Source organism: Lucilia sericata, unplaced genomic scaffold, assembly GCF_015586225.1.
Source record: "Lucilia sericata isolate MDLA Ls3-8-SP2 unplaced genomic scaffold, ASM1558622v1 Contig001169F_arrow, whole genome shotgun sequence".
Lineage (NCBI taxonomy): Eukaryota > Metazoa > Arthropoda > Insecta > Diptera > Calliphoridae > Lucilia > Lucilia sericata.
In genome coordinates, this window is record NW_023995138.1 from 17,501 (window position 1) to 34,573 (window position 17,073).

Below are 17,073 nucleotides of genomic sequence, written 5' to 3' on the forward strand. Positions count from 1 at the left end.
TCGACTTTCGAATAATCGAACAATCGACTTTTTGTCGAAAAAAGTCGAAAAGTCGAAGTCGACTATTTTGTTCCAAAAAAGTCGATAACTCGACTATCGTCTATGAAAAAAGTCGAAAAGTCGACTTTGTAAATAAAAGTCGAAAAACGTCGAAAAGTCGGAAAGTCGAAAAAAGTCGAAAAGTCGAAAAAAGTCGAAAAGTCGATAAGTCGAAAAATGTCGAAAAGTCGAAAAGTCGAAAAAAGTCGATAAGTCGAAAAAAGTCGAAAAGTCGGAAAAAGTCGAAAATAGTCGAAAATTTTAAAAAAGTGGAAAAGAGGTCAAAAACTCTAAAATAGTCGGAAATCTCGAAAAAAGTAAAAAAATTGTCGAAAAAAGTCGAAAATAGTCAAAAAGTCGTAAAAAATCGAAAAGTCGGAAAAAGTCGAAAGTCGGAAAAAGTCGAAAAGTCGAAAAGTCGAAAAAAGTCGAAAAGTCGAAAAAAGTCTAAAAGTCGAAAAAAGTCGGAAAAAGTCGAAAAGTCGACCATTTATATAATACTAAAAGTCGAAAAGTCTAAAAGTCGACTTTTAAATAAATGAAAAAGGTCGAAAAGTCGAAAAATCGACTTTTCATAAAATGGAAAAAGTCGAAAGGTCGAAAAGTCGACTTTTAACTAAATGCAAAAAGTCGAAAAGTCGACTTTTCGTTTCAACTATAGAACCCTAGTTTGTATTAATTACCATAGACCGAACAGTCTGAAATTTGGCACTCATGAACACCATTTGAACAAGAAGGCACTATTGCAGGTTATGTTAGAAATTTGTTAACACTATTAAAAAATGGAATTTCCAATTCTTATGATAATAATGGTACCATGAGCATAATTATTAAAATATAAATTATTTTTCTTGAAGTTTGATCTATATTTATTGTTTATATACATATATAGACCAAACCAAAGGGTCCATTAAATTGCTAATGAATATCTTATTCATATTATTGTAAATATGTACACAATTTTACAACATTAATCACATTACTAAATTATGTAATTTTTGAATTATATAATATTATGAAGAACAAAGGCCTCTTATTAAGACATTATCCTATATTTAATATAATTCGCAAATTCTTGTATTAACTTAAAATCCAACAGAATTTAAAAAAAATTAATTTTTGATACAAATTCAAAAAAATACAATTTATCCATCTCTGCTGTGAATATTTTCAAATGTATCTATCTATCTTTTTCTTCGTATCTTTTATATCATTCCGTTAAACGCCACTAAATAAACAGCTGTTCAATACTCACCTTGTTTTAGTTCTTGCAAAGGTGGCTGGTGTAAAGGTTTCTCCTCGAATAATAATTCATTGGTATTTAAAGCACTTGTAGTTGCCATAATTAATTATTTATTTTTTTTATTTAATTCACCTTTAGTATAAAATTGTGCACTTTTAGTTTTTTTTGTGTTTAACACTTGCCCACTGAACTACTTACTGATCGTAATGTATTTAGGTACCGTAGCGGTCAATGGAATGTTATAGACTGACAGGCAGTCAGCAAAACTTTAATGAGTTAAGTACTCGTGCTCTGTTTTTTTTTTTTTTTTCTGTTCTATCAACAAGTTAATGTTGTGACAGGTTTTTATTTATTTTTTTATTATTATTCTTTGTGATGGTGGTTCCATAACAATATTTTTTGTTTATTTTGTGCTTTAACATTTTAAAACATTTTATTTTGTTTATACCTACTCACTTTCCTCGTACTATTTTATAATCGTCAATTAAGTGAGTGTTTTTGACTGATAAGATAAATTGTTTTTTATTTCGGTTTTATTTAAAATGAAATATTATTTTGTTACTAAAACCTCAATTAGCTTTGAATTAGTCTTGGGCTTGTTGGTGCTAATTAATGGCTATTTGACACTTGGGGTTTGTAAAGCAGCAAAACAAAAACAATTTTCCACTTTTCAATTAAAAAATTGATAAGGAAAATAACAACAAATACACAAGAGGTGTCTGTTTGTATACGCTAAAGTGACCGTTAGATGGAGATATGTAGATAAGTGTTGCCAGAGGTGTGTTGTTGTAATCGGGGAGCGGGCAATAAAAATGTTATAGACTTCTTACGATTGTTAACAGTACGGTTTGAGAAATTAAGAGCACTGCTAGAATTTAGATAGATAGATAGATAGATAGATAGATAGATAGATAGATAGATAGATAGATAGATAGATAGATAGATAGATAGATAGATAGATAGATAGATAGATAGATAGATAGATAGATAGATAGATAGATAGATAGATAGATAGATAGATAGATAGATAGATAGATAGATAGATAGATAGATAGATAGATAGATAGATAGATAGATAGATAGATAGATAGATAGATAGATAGATAGATAGATAGATAGATAGATAGATAGATAGATAGATAGATAGATAGATAGATAGATAGATAGATAGATAGATAGATAGATAGATAGATAGATAGATAGATAGATAGATAGATAGATAGATAGATAGATAGATAGATAGATAGATAGATAGATAGATAGATAGATAGATAGGTAGGTAGATAGATAGATAGATAGATAGATAGATAGATAGATAGATAGATAGATAGATAGATAGATAGATAGATAGATAGATAGATAGATAGATAGATAGATAGATAGATAGATAGGTAGATAGATAGATAGATAGATAGATAGATAGATAGATAGATAGATAGATAGATAGATAGATAGATAGATAGATAGATAGATAGATAGATAGATAGATAGATTGATAGACTGATAGATAGATAGATAGATAGATAGATAGATAGATAGATAGATAGATAGATAGATAGATAGATAGATAGATAGATAGATAGATAGATAGATAGATAGATAGATAGATAGATAGATAGATAGATAGATAGTAGATCACTCGCTTTCGGAAAGCCATTAGAAATGGTAAAATTAAAATTGACAATAAACGTGACCAATAAAGTTTTTTGGGGAGCACTGAAAAACTCAAATTGCCAAATTAACCCATGGTGGTTCAGAGAGAACCCTCCCATACCTTCATATAAGTACCAGAAGCCCTGATCGATATATAAATCAAAAGTATTAGTCGGCCTCCAATGGTTTAATTTAACATAACCTCAAATGAGATAAGTAAAACGAATGCAAAGTACGCATAACTTCTAAACAGTTATATACATACATAGATATTCTAACCTGAAGAAGTTTTTTCTTTAATATTTTATAATTGAATCAATAATGTGAATAAGAGCATAAAGACCGCTTTCACAAAACTCGGTTTTGACATAATACTTATATATACTTAAATCTATTCCTATTCAATCGCCGTTCTCACATTACAGTAAAAATTTAAAGTGCCAGAAAGTACCCTTTTATAGATTTTAATGTAATGTTTTTGCGCGGGATGCACTTATCATGTTTCTAGATTTAATATTAAAAAGGATTCAAAAATTAAAGTACCAAAAAAAAATCACCTTTATAGATTGTGATTACATCAGGATATATGTGTGATTAAATGTGTTTAAATTCAATATTATATAAAAACCAAAAGGTACCAGATCACGAACGAAAAAGTACCATAAATCTTTTCTTGCAGATTTTAATTCAATATTATAAAAAATTCCAAAAGTGCCTTTTGAAGAACGAAAATGTATCAAAATGACACATTTTATAGGTTTTAATTTACTCCGGGCTCTACATACTTAATTTTATATTTCTGGTTCAATACTGTACACATTTCAAAAAGTACCTTTTTTAAAACGAAAAAGTACCAAAAAGATCCCCTTTTTTCTCAGTTACTCCTGACTCTACTTGCTTAGTTTTATGTTTCTAGACAATACAGGCAGACGGAGATGGCTAAATCGACTCCGTTATATATAAGGACTCAGAATATACATACATATGTACATATATATACATTATAGGGTCGGAAAATTATATTATAGAAATTACGAACGGAAAGACAAACCTTATGAAGGTAAATAACATAAAAATTCTAACTCACCTTTATAATATTAATTGTCTTGTTTCTTTTTTTTATAAACCATGTCCTGATGTGTAAAGTGAATGTGGTACCAAATGGAAAACATACTGCATCTTTGATGTTTCTGACTCTACACATAACAACAAATGAATTTCGGATCGGATGTTTTGTCTTCCTAAAGTAGAATTTTTCTTCTTAGTGACCGGAAACTACTGCAAAATAATTCCTTTTTTGATGTCATCGTCTAAATCGTTGTTAGGCGTTTGCCCAGCCGCCATATAATCTGGCGTGTCTTCTAATTTTCCTAGTTACATGTCCGTGAATTCGATGCGGTTATGAACCAACCGGAAACAATGATTCGCACTACAATTTGTACACCATGTGGGATGAGCAATGTGTCCACGATCAACATCCACAGTGGTTACAAAATCACAAATAATAGACTTGAAAAATGCATCTCGCATTTAGGGAATAACACAAGAGACCATGACGCTATTACTAATCAATAGAACCATGTCCTCAGGATTAAACGGACACATATTAAGAGTTTTATCAGCATTGAAAGGTCGAACTTGAATTTGATGTTCCAACACTGCAGCTGGGTAACGTTTAATAAACATTTCATTCCTGGGGATAACAAATCAATTGGCTATATAAAGCCTCATCAAACATCTTCAAATAAGAACAATAGAAATTCAAGTACGGATCCTCGAGAGCATGAATTTCTTCATTCTTCAAACTTTTGCAAATACTACGGTTGATTTTCATCGATGTTTTCAGATATTTCATCTTGTTCTGCAGTGGAATCAATACGGCGCAGTAAGAATTGTTTAAATTTAGTATTATAACCACAACATTTGTACCCCAAATTACCATCTGAGAAGCAGAAGAAGCTTCCGACACAGGATCTGTTGTTTCAGAAACGCGTCCGGTTATGCATTCCAGCTACAAAAAATAATACATATTCATTTCACAAATGCCATCTTCATGATTCATATAATTCACCCCAGGAACCGTCAATTACTACTTGACACATTGTCAGTACGAATATCAGGACTTGCACCCAAGCGCGTTCCCAGAATATCTGAACGTGGACTTCTTATAGAACCCATTGAAGTGGGTGTTCCATAATTTACGGAGAACTCAAATCAATTTCGCTCGTATTGTCTCCGAGACATCCAGCCAAGATGGTTAGTGGTAAGCTTATGTTATCCGAAGGCTGGAGATGTTGATTCGATCCCATACGCAATGGCGACTCTGCATTTTGGATATTGATAGCTAATAATAAAAAACAAAAAGAAAACTCGATAAACCAAAATAAAAAACTAAACTCAACTTACGTGTTGGTGTTTTCTGGTCCCTGAATGTTAATAACAGCTTTATTTTCCTTTTTTAATTGCAATTGGAATATTTTTCTAATTGCAACAATTGCACTAGTTTTATTCAACACTGGCATTTGTATTATTTCCAATAACAAAATTATATATATTTTATAATTTTTTAAAAAATTTTCAAACTGAACTACGTTTGCTACAAACTCAAAATGTATGTAAAATGACAGAAGATCAAATAAAGAAGAATTTGCAAAAATTGGCGCGAAAGCATGCAGCTCGCGCAAAAATCACTGAATTTTTCCTTCAAACAGATTTTGTTTGATGTCCCATTTAAAATACATTTGTTTGACGACCTAGGAAACTGTAGTTTGTCAAACAGCAATGTATTTTTCGTATCTCGTGTTTGCTACAAACACAAAGTGTTTGAAGTAAAAGCAGCGACTCGTTATACAAGAATACAACCCTGAAAAACAACCAGTGTTTTCTTTTTATATTGTAACTAATTTGTATTCGAGTTACCCTGTGCTGAAAATTAAATTCTATATTAAACACCTTGTGAATAGTGACACAACAGAAACAAAATAAAAAACAGCTGATTGGTGTAAGTGAAAAAGTTATGAAAAAATAAAAAAAAAACTTTCCATTATAATATTAAAATATAAGATACTCATAAATATTAAAAAAAAACTAAACAGAATTACATAATTCTAATTCAAAACAAATGAAAAACACATAATTACATTTCTACATTTATATAATGTAAAAACAACATAAACAATACACCATAATACTAAAAAAGATAAACTAAAAGTTAAACCCCCTGCTATAAGAAATAGTGATAAGAAAAACACTCAATTTTCATACACATTACTGGTCTAGTTTATTATCAAAATGTTGTCTTATATCAAACGTAAATTATCAGAATCAGACTCTAGCGCAAACTCGACAAATGCCGATGCTCAGTTAGTGCGTAAAACTTCACAAATGTCTTTGAGTTCAGGTGGTGGCGGCAATGGCGAGTGTGATGAGGCCATTGCTATTGGCGAGGATGCCTTACTACATGAATTGGGCTATAAGAATGCTACCGATTTACAGGAGACTATTTATGGTATGTTGTGGGGAATAGTTGGCTTTTAGGGAAATATTACTGAGAATGTTTTTGTGTTCTAGATTGCTTAAGAACTATAAGAGATCCAGAGAAACCAGCTACTTTGGAGGATTTAAATGTTATATATGAAGATGGCATATTTGTTATGCCTTCCACAAAATCAAATGTTTCAGTGGTAAGTTTTTAAAGTGAGAGCATACATATGTATTTATATGATTATAAAGAAACTTGTGTTCATGGAACTTTTCTGAAAATAGCTTTCCTTAAAGTAATTTTTCTAAAGAAAACTGTATTTACAAGACACTTTACTAAAGAATGCTGTCTTTTTAAAAAATTTTCCAGAAGAAAATTTTTTTTCAAAATATAATTTTCTAAAGAGCACTTTTTTAAGAAAACTGTTCTGTAAAGACAGAAACCTGTCTTTACAAGACACTTTTCCATTAGAAATATGAACAATTTCAGTTAATAAAAATTTTTATAAATTGTTTATTTTGGTCTCAGGTTCGCATTGAATTTAATCCTACGGTGCCTCATTGTTCCTTGGCCACTTTGATTGGTCTTTGTATACGTATAAAAGTTGAAAGAAGTCTGCCTCACAATATTAAAATTGATATTTATATTAAAAAAGGAACTCACAATACGGAAGAAGAAAGTAAGCAAGTTATTTTAAAATCTAGATTATAAATCAAACAATACAAATATCAGAAAAAAATCTTGTTGATTTGAGGGTTATTGGAATTATCTCGTTAAAACACATTTTTTAATTGAATTGTGTTTTTCTTCTTTTAGTCAACAAACAAATCAATGATAAAGAAAGAATAGCCGCTGCTATGGAAAATCCTAATCTTAGAGATCTTGTGGAAAATTGTATAAAAGATGAAGAGTAATAGAATTTATGAACAAATGTGGTCTTTTTTGTATGTATATCCAATAAATTAGAAATTAAGTGAAAGTGAAATTTTAAGTCTGGCAAATCAAATGTTTATGTAAAGGTTTTTAATTACGTTAAAATTAATAAAATATAATTGATATAACAATAATGCTTAATCAATTCTGACCGTGTGCACATTATTTTTTGTTAGGGTCTGTCCGATAACCGTTAGTAATGAAATAGCAATAAATTAGATTAAAAGAAACGTGTGGTTTGCGTGTGAAAAAGAATATGGCGTTAAAATATGGTTGACCAAACTATTTTCATATGAATGAATGAGTTTTTGCATTGAATTGTTATCTAAATGTTTTAAATGTCTGGTAATTAAGTGATAACAGTTGTTAATTTGTTTAAAAGAAAATCAAAATTGTATATTGATTGTTTATTTTATGGTTTGTTTTTATTTTTTTACCATTTACTTGTTGCTTTAATGATCTATACTAAATATATATTATAATGGGATGTTGGCGATCTGACCTTAATGTTATTAAATAAAATTTACGAACTTGAATAATAACTAATTGGAAAAAGTGAAAATAGAGTTTTTTAAGAACAAATTTTTAACAGAAATTCCAATTTTAGGTTTTTTGATGTGGATTTTTTGATTTCTAGTGAAAAATTTTAATTTCAGCAACAAATTCGACTTTGGGGAAATAACCTACTGGATGTAGTTAGTTAGTAAGGTAGTTAGTTAGTTAGTTAGTCAGTTAGTAAGTTAGTTAGTTAGTTAGTTAGTTAGTAGTTAGTTAGTTAGTTAGTACTTAGTTAGTTAGTTTAGTTAGTTAGTTAGTTAGTTAGTTAGTTAGTTAGTTAGTTAGTTAGTTAGTTAGTTAGTTAGTTAGTTAGTTAGTTAGTTAGTTAGTTAGTAGTTAGTTAGTTAGTTAGTTAGTTAGTTAGTAGTTAGTTAGTTAGTTAGTTAGTTAGTTAGTTAGTTAGTTAGTTAGTTAGTTAGTTAGTTAGTTAGTTAGTTAGTTAGTAGTTAGTAGTAGTTAGTAGTTAGTTAGTTAGTTAGTTAGTTAGTTAGTTAGTTAGTTAGTTAGTTAGTTAGTCAGTTAGTAAGTTAGTTAGTAGTTAGTTAGTTAGTTAGTTAGTTAGTTAGTAGTTAGTTAGTAGTAGTTAGTTAGTTAGTAGTTAGTTAGTTAGTTAGTTAGTTAGTTAGTTAGTAGTTAGTTAGTTAGTTAGTTAGTTAGTTAGTTAGTTACTTAGTTAGTTAGTTAGTTAGTTAATTAGTTAGTTAGTTAGTTAGTTAGTTAGTTAGTTAGTTAGTTAGTTAGTTAGTTAGTTAGTTAGTTAGTTAGTTAGTTAGTTAGTTAGTTAGTTAGTAGTTAGTTAGTTAGTTAGTTAGTTAGTTAGTTAGTTAGTTAGTTAGTTAGTTAGTTAGTTAGTTAGTTAGTTAGTTAGTTAGTTAGTTAGTTAGTAGTTAGTTAGTTAGTTAGTTAGTTAGTTAGTTAGTTAGTTAGTTAGTTAGTTAGTTAGTTAGTTAGTTAGTTAGTTAGTTAGTTAGTTAGTTAGTTAGTTAGTTAGTTAGTTAGTTAGTTAGTTAGTTAGTTAGTTAGTTAGTTAGTTAGTTAGTTAGTTAGTTAGTTAGTTAGTTAGTTAGTTAGTTAGTTAGTTAGTTAGTTAGTTAGTTAGTTAGTTAGTTAGTTAGTTAGTTAGTTAGTTAGTTAGTTAGTTAGTTAGTTAGTTAGTTAGTTAGTTAGTTAGTTAGTTAGTTAGTTAGTTAGTTAGTTAGTTAGTTAGTTAGTTAGTTAGTTAGTAGTTAGTTAGTTAGTAGTTAGTTAGTTAGTTAGTTAGTTAGTTAGTAGTTAGTTAGTTAGTTAGTTAGTTAGTTAGTTAGTTAGTTAGTTAGTTAGTTAGTTAGTTAGTTAGTTAGTTAGTTAGTTAGTTAGTTAGTTAGTTAGTTAGTTAGTTAGTTAGTTAGTTAGTTAGTTAGTTAGTTAGTTAGTTAGTTAGTTAGTTAGTAGTTAGTTAGTTAGTTAGTTAGTTAGTTAGTTTGTTAGTTAGTTAGTTAGTTAGTTAGTTCAATAATAGTTGCAAATTTAACAAAATCTATTAAAATTAAGATAAAACTTCCGTTACATTTTTGTTGTTTTACGTTGAACATACTCTTCAGTAAAAACAGAGTTGTTTTTCTGTTTATTTTGCTCTATACTTCATAGTTAGTGTCGGCATTATTTTCAACGGCGTCGCCACATGTCACCACTGCATTGACATTTATTTTTGTTGCTTTTATTATTTATATATGTATGTACGTGTTTTTGTTGTTGCTTTTGCCAACCGCTGATGTTTTTTGTCGTCGCTGCTGCTTTTTTGAATAATAATAAATTGAGAGCTAAAAATATTTCCAAAAATATCGTCATCACACAACACAAGAACGAATATATAGAAAAGAACTTCTAGGGGATAAGGTGAACCCATAATAATAAAGAAAATAATAAAAAAAAATCATGAAAAACAATTTACATAAACAAATGTGAAAATTATAAAAAGAATTAAAGAAAAAATAAAAAATTTGCAAAAATTAAAACTCAACTAGGCATAGCGAAAGGGAAAGGAAAACAACATCATAGCACACAACACACCGATACACAAACAATAACAAAAGGGATTGGAAATACCCACGTAAACACAAAAAACCGACAACCAACGCAGTTCAGCCAACCAGCCAAGCAGTCAGTCATACAGAAACCACACAGAAACATTAAAAAAGGATGGGTATCATTTGGTCAAAATTTAGGGTAAGTACGCATAATAAATAAATTATTTAAATAATTTACTTTTGATATATTCTATTTAATGACATTTATTTGCAGAAAGAAAAGTCCACCCAAGAGGTGTTGGAAGCCCTACAAGAAAAAATCGACACATTGGAGACTTTCACCGTCAATACAAAGGAGCAAAAGAAACGTATTGTTGGCAATTTTCTAGCCGTTTCCATTGGTGTTTATGTGATAGCATTTGTTGTCTTTTATTTCGTCTATTTTCCACCCACTTGGCAGGAGAGAATTGTATATTTTGTGCCGCTTTTGCTATTTCCCATAATGTAAGTAGATAGAAAAAAACATGATTTTATTGGCTGAGGGCTTTCTGTGAGTGTATCGATAAAGCGCTTAATGGGGTTCAAAGTTGCAATGCAGTGGTATGACAAATGCATGGCATTATCGAAAAATTAAAAAATATCATTGAATTGAAATGCAAATTTATTTTTAAAATATACATAAACTTTGCTTCGTGGTGTTCAGGTTCTTTAGATTATCTTAATTTTTTTTCTTTTTTTGGCTGTAGATAAGCTGCAGTAATATAATCTCTGCTATTGAAAGTAATAGTGATTTGAAATGCGGAAAAAGTCCAAAATATTTCAAATATGATATAAAAATAACAAAAAAAAATTGAAGATTAAATCATGTTGGGCGTGTAGTTTTAGTTTAACCGGCTTATTTAGAGTTCATAGACTTTCTATTTCAAATCGTGGATAGGTATATTTTAAACCGGTTGATAAAATGTGAGGAGGTTCAATGATATTTAGTAATGCTTATTAGGCGCTTTTTAAGCAAAAATAGTAAAGTCTAGAGAATGGTACTATTTTTAGTAAAAAATGTAAATTGAGTATCAAATCTGGTTTTTAGTACAAAATTTAATTTCAAGAGAAAATCAAAATTTAGTACATTATTTATTTTTTAGTACATAATATAATTCTTACCAAAATAATTTTAGTTTTAGTACAATAAATTCTTATTAAAAAAAATATGAATTTAGTACAGAAACAAATTTTAGTACAAATTTTATTACAAATCTGTACTAAAACATAAACTCATTTTTGGTACAAAATCTAGTTTTTGCTCCAAAGTATATTTTTTAGTACAAAATCTAATTTTTAGTACAAAACCTAATGTTTGGTTCAAAATTTGATTTTTAGTACATAAAATAATTTTTAGTACAAAATCACATTTTAGTACTAAATCTGATCCTTACTACAAAATCTAAGTATTAGTACAAAACCAGATTTATTGCCAAAAATTTTAGTACAAAATTATATATTTAGTCTTTTTTTAGTACAAAATCTTATTTGTAGTACTAAAATTTCTTTTTAGTACAGAATTTTACTTTAAGTACTAAATATGAATTTTAGTACAAAATAGCTTTTTTTAGTTCAAACCCAGTTTTTTAGTATAAAATCGTTTTTTAGCACACAATTTAATTTTTTAGTACTAAATCGCACTTCAATTCTTTTAGAACAAAATCTGTACTAAAATCTCTTTTGGAACAAGATCTCATTTTAGTACTAAATCTGTTTCTTACTACAAAATCTAATTTTTAGTACAAAACCAGATTTTTTGCTAAAAATTTTAGTACAAAATCATATTTTTAGTCTTTTTTTAGTACAAAATCTTATTTTTAGTGCTAAAATTTCTTTTTAGTACAAAATCCCTTTTTCGTTTTTTAAGCACAAAATCTTATTTTTTGAGTACTAAATCTTACTTATTGCATAAAATTTTATTTTTAGTACTAAATCTTTTTAGTTCAACATCCAATTTTTTGTACAATACCTGATTTTTAGTACGAAATCTCATTTGAAGTACAAAATTTTATTTTTAATACAAAACCTCATTTTAGTACAAAATCTGATTTCTAGTACATAATGTCATTTTTTAGTACAAAATCTGATTTCTAGTACATAATGTAATTTTTCGTACAAAATCTGATTTTCAATTCATAATGTTATTTTTAGTACAAAAATTTAAATTTTAGAACAAAGTCTAATATTTATCTATTTTTAGTAAAAACTTATTTTTAGTAAAATTTAATTTTTAGTACAAAATTGTAATCTAAGCGAAAAATTAATTTTTAAGTTTAAAAATCCGGATGAGATTTTATAACTTTTATATCTTCTCAATTCCTCTTTTAGCATTATTTTACTACGTTATCTCTTCACCTGGTATTTTCAACGTAAATTAAATAAAAACTCGAAAAAACTAACAGCACTACGAGCTGAAAAGAAGAAAATCTTGGAACAAGTAATGGATAAAGAGACTTATAAAGTGGCCGTGAATCTCTTGGCACGTTTTGCCGATAAACCCAGTAAAACATCATTTGGTAAGGAATATCTTAAAAGAAACTCTTCTAAAAAAAAAACAAAATCTTTAATATTACAATAACTCCTTTTACAGCTTTAAGCACCTCAACACCCAGTAAACTTAATCAAACTCCCCACAATCGTTCTTTGCCCTCGGCAAATTTAAATCAAAGATCCAAACAATTGGCTTTAACATCATCGTCAACTACAACGTCAACGCCCCTCACCCAGAACTCCTGTAAACTATATGATGAGCACAAATACTCCACGTTTAATATCACAAATGGGCCCATCGGCAACATCATCACCGTCATCATCAACGGCTTTGATGTCACAACATAGCGGTCTTAATCAACAGCTAAGACGTCGTACACCCTTCCCCATTGTCAATCAACAGGAAAAGGGTTGTATTTGATCGTATTGTTGATGTTTTAATTGGTGATGGACCACAAGATCGTTTTGCCATGATTTGCAAAGAGTGTTATTCCCACAATGGTAGTTTCTTTTAACATTTTTTTTAGAAATCCTTAAATTAATTTGTATTAATTTTAGGCATGGCTCTGAAAGATGATTTTGAATATACTACATTTAGATGTGCTTTTTGTAATGCTTTAAATCCAGCTCGTAAATCCCGACCAGTGGCACCACGATTATCGGTTATGCCTGCACCTGCACAAGCAAATGCTGGCAGTGATACTTCAGATTCAGAGGATGAAAAAGATGATTCAGGTAAATTGTTAATACTTTTTCAGTTTCATACTGCTATTGATGTGTCAGTCATTGATTGAATGCAGTTAGGGTTATTTGTTGTTGTTTTCTGATGATTCATTTAGAGATGTTTTTATAAATATTTCGTTTGTTATTGAATCATCTATTTTTAGCAATTTAACTTATGCGTCGTTTACTTGTATAAAGTTATTTCAAATTTGAATGGAAATTGTTTTTCGTTTTACAGCTTTTTGGGAGAAATATTAAAATTTTTTATATTTTTTAGTACAATATCAAGTTTTTAGTACAGAATTTCATTTTTAGTACAAAATCTTATGTTTATTACAAAATCTGTAGTTTAGTACAATATCAGATTTTTAGTAAAAATTCGTTTTTTCAATTCAAAAAACTAATTTTTAGTACGGTATCTGAAAACTAGTACAAATTTTTTTAAATTTCGTTCTTAGTGCAAAAAAATACTTTTAGTACAAAATCTAATTTTTAGTACAAAATCAAATTTTTAGTACTAAGCATTATTTTCAGTACAGAAATTGATTTTAAGTACAAATTCTTATTTTTAATACAAAATCTCGTTTTTAGTACAGAATCTGATATTGAGTACAAGGCCTTAGTTTTAGAACAAAATCTTATTTTTATCAAAAATCTTAAGATTAGTACAAAATCTAAATTTTAGTACAAAATCTCAATTTAAGTACAAAATCATAATTTCAGTGCAAAATCTCAAATTTAGTACAAAATCTTAATTTTAGTACAAAATCTCAATTTTAGTACAAAATCTCAATTTTAGTACATAAACTCAATTTTAGTACATAAACTCAATTTTAGTATAAAACCTTGAAATTGTTTTTCGTTTTAAAGCTCTTTTGGAGAAATTTCACAATTTTTTCTAATTTTTAGTGCAATATCAAGTTTTTTAGTACAGAATTTCATTTTTAGTACAAAGTCGTATTTTTATTGCAAAATCTTTAGTTTAGTACAAAAATCTAGTTTTTAGAACAAAATCTACAAAAATTCATTTTTAGTACAAAAACTGATTTTTACTAAAAATTCGATTTTTTAATGCAAAAAATTAACTTTTAGTACAGAATCTGAAAACTAGTACAAAATTTTTTAAAATTTCGTTCTTAGTGCAAAAAAACACTTTTAGTACAAAATCTAATTTTTAGTACTAAACTTTATTTTCAGTACAGAAATTGATTTTAAATACAAATTCTTATTTTTAATACAAAATCTAATTTTTAGTACAAAATCTCGTTTTTAGTACAGAATCTGATATTGAGTACAAGACCTTAGTTTTAGAACAAAATCTTATTTTTATCAAAAATCTTAAGTTTAGTACAAAATGTTCATTTTCGTACAAAATCTAAATTTTAGTACAAAATGTAAATTTTAGTACAAAATCTCAATTTTAGTACAAAATCTCAATTTTAGTACAAATCTTAATTTTAGTACAAAATCTCAATTTTAGTACAAAATCTCAATTTTAGTACATAAACTAAATTTTAGTACAAAACCTTAATTTTAGTACAAACTTATACTTTTAGTACAAATCTCAATTTTAGTACAAAATCTAAATTTTAGTACAAAATCCCAATTTTAGTACAAAATCTACATTTTAGTACATAAACTCAATTTTAGTATAAAACCTTAATTTTAGTACAAAATGTCACTTTTAGTACAAAATGTTAATATTAGTACAAAATTTATATTTTAGTACAAAATGTTAATTTTAGTACAAAACCTCAATTTTAGTACATAAACTCAATTTTAGTACAAAATCTCAATTTTAGTACAAAATGTTAATTTTAGTACAATATGTTAATTTTAGTACAAACTCTGATTATAGTACAAAATCTAATTTTAGTACAAAATTGAATTTCAGTAAAAATGTAATTTTAGTACAAATCTGAATTTTAGTACAAGATCACAATTTTAGTGCAACATCTCAATTTTAGTACAAGATCACAATTTTAGTGCAACATCTCAATTTAGTACAAAATCTCAATTTTAGTACAAAATGTTAATTTTAGTACAATATGTTAATTTTAGTACAAAATCTGATTTTAGTACAAAATCTAATTTTAGTACAAAATTGAATTTCAGTAAAAATGTAATTTTAGTACAAATCTGAATTTTAGTACAAAATCACAATTTTAGTACTAATTTCAATTTTAGTACGAAATCTTTAGTTTAGCACTAAATTTAAATTTTAGTATAAATCTCAGTTTAGCACTAAATCTCAATTTTAGTACAAAATGTTAATTTTAATACAAAATCGAATTTTAGTACAAATCTCAATTGTAGTACAAATCTCAATTTTAGTACAAAATCTCAATTTTAGTTCTAAATCTCAATTTTAGTACAAATCTTCAGTTTAGCACTAATGCAATGTTTAGTACAAAATCTGATATTTTTTCCAAATTTTCTTTTTTTTAGTACTAAATCTCAATTTTAGTACAAAATCTTCAGTTTAGCACTAATGCAAAATCGAATTTTAGTACAAAAACTAGTTTATAAAAGAAATTCTAACTTTTAGTACAAAAGCCTATATTTAGTACAAAGTTTTATTTTTAGTACAAAATCTGATTTTTTCAAAATTTTCTTTTATTCTTTTACAGATGACGAAGCAATGAATTTGAATGGCAATACAACAACAGCACAATTTTCTACACCTAGCAACATCAACAATCTTGCTGCAAACAAAGAGAATGTAAATGCTGCAACTGCAACAACAACACCACCATCATCATCCACTTCAACATCCGATGTAGATGAAGAAAAAAGAAGAAACTAAAAAACAACAACCACAAAGTGGTGAACTGAATGAAGAAGTTGTCAAAGAAACTTCAGAATTAAAAACAAATTCATCACTTGATGAATTACTTAAACAATTAAATAAGTCTGATTCTGCCATAGAGGACAACACAATGAGTCCCGAATAAATAAGAGAATAATCTCTAATGCATGCAACAACAACAACAACACATAATGAATATTCATGAAGTTACATAAAGAAAATGTTGAATTTAAACAAAAAAAGTACTTTTATAAATTTTTTTTCCTTAGTTTTGTTACTTATTTTTATTAATATTTAATTTCTTATTTTTTTTATAATTTCTTTAAATTTATTTTTGATTTTGTAAAAAAAATTTAAGCAATTTATTTAAAACTAATTTATTAACATTTAGATTGTTAAACAAGCGAAATGCAAACCCTTTAAATAATGCTTTTAAAGAAATAGCAATTACTTTTAGATGAAATAAAATTAAAAAAATGGAAATACTTTATTTATCAACCCTGTATTTAAATTAAAATACAAAAATTTAATAAACAAATATTTTTAGAAAAAAAATTAATAAAATATTACATTATTAAAAGTCCTACCTTAAAATTGTTTTCGAAAAAAACTCCACCAGCACCATTTAAGGATCAAAAGTCAAAACCCCCCAATAAACGTGATAATATTCACTAATTGTTATTGTTGTATATATGTGGACATTTATTATGCCATTATAGTTTAGAATGGTGCTAAACAAATAGAAAATTTTCAATGGAAAATTATTTCTTAAATATACATTTGCATGTAGCCAAGCGTGCTATAATATGTGTAGGTACATAGCTGTAAAGCTGTGTCTAAATAACTCGAGCTATTGCTGGCTTCATTACAAATGTGTTTACGAGTTTATAAATATTTTCCGGACCATTGATCAAGGCTAGCTAGAGTTGATTCAAAGCCATCTAGCTGCAAGACAAGAGTAACAAGTTGTAGGCAAACTGTATTAGGGAGGTTTCTAGACACAAATTTTTCATGTAAATTAATCAAAAAATGTAATTATCTTTTCAATGTTTCATTTATTGGATACGTTATAATAGTTTTATAGATAGTTTATTAGACA

General features: G+C 27.6%; 3 protein-coding genes and 1 pseudogene across 5 annotated transcripts in view; 2 read left to right on the forward strand and 2 right to left on the reverse strand.

Annotated features, from left to right (window-relative positions):
* LOC119610360 (ester hydrolase C11orf54 homolog) overlaps positions 1 to 1,612 on the reverse strand; it is a 6,087-nt gene extending 4,475 nt beyond the window's left edge. The window contains exons 1-2 of one of the 2 annotated variants that reach the window (XM_037965529.1): positions 1,481 to 1,612; positions 1,295 to 1,414 (exon numbers count right to left, since the gene is read on the reverse strand). In XM_037965529.1, the coding sequence (XP_037821457.1) occupies positions 1,295 to 1,382 (88 nt within the window). In that variant the 5' untranslated portion in view covers positions 1,383 to 1,414; positions 1,481 to 1,612. Of the gene's footprint in view, positions 1 to 1,294 lie in introns of both variants that reach the window. The other variant, XM_037965528.1, reaches the window with a different exon arrangement.
* A 2,598-nt stretch (positions 1,613 to 4,210) lies between these two features.
* On the reverse strand, positions 4,211 to 5,037 carry LOC119610356 (annotated as a pseudogene).
* A 798-nt stretch (positions 5,038 to 5,835) lies between these two features.
* Positions 5,836 to 7,490, forward strand: LOC119610363 (MIP18 family protein galla-1). 2 transcript variants are annotated; one of them, XM_037965534.1, is made up of 5 exons: positions 5,836 to 5,936; positions 6,258 to 6,443; positions 6,506 to 6,618; positions 6,945 to 7,095; positions 7,233 to 7,490. In XM_037965534.1, the coding sequence occupies exons 2-5, from the start codon at positions 6,320 to 6,322 to the stop codon at positions 7,328 to 7,330; spliced, it is 486 nt and encodes a 161-aa protein (XP_037821462.1). In that variant the 5' UTR covers positions 5,836 to 5,936; positions 6,258 to 6,319; the 3' UTR covers positions 7,331 to 7,490. The 2 variants fall into 2 exon arrangements, with proteins under 2 accessions (XP_037821462.1, XP_037821461.1); XM_037965533.1 differs by lacking the exon at positions 5,836 to 5,936 and having other exon boundaries at positions 5,943 to 6,443.
* A 2,136-nt stretch (positions 7,491 to 9,626) lies between these two features.
* On the forward strand, positions 9,627 to 16,451 carry LOC119610359 (endoplasmic reticulum junction formation protein lunapark-A). Its single transcript, XM_037965527.1, is given in 8 exon segments — positions 9,627 to 10,112; positions 10,188 to 10,417; positions 12,281 to 12,468; positions 12,543 to 12,648; positions 12,680 to 12,854; positions 12,856 to 12,943; positions 13,001 to 13,177; positions 15,796 to 16,451. Coding segments are annotated over 8 exon segments (1,167 nt in total). The 5' UTR covers positions 9,627 to 10,085; the 3' UTR covers positions 15,972 to 16,451.
* The last annotated feature ends 622 nt before the right edge of the window (positions 16,452 to 17,073 follow it).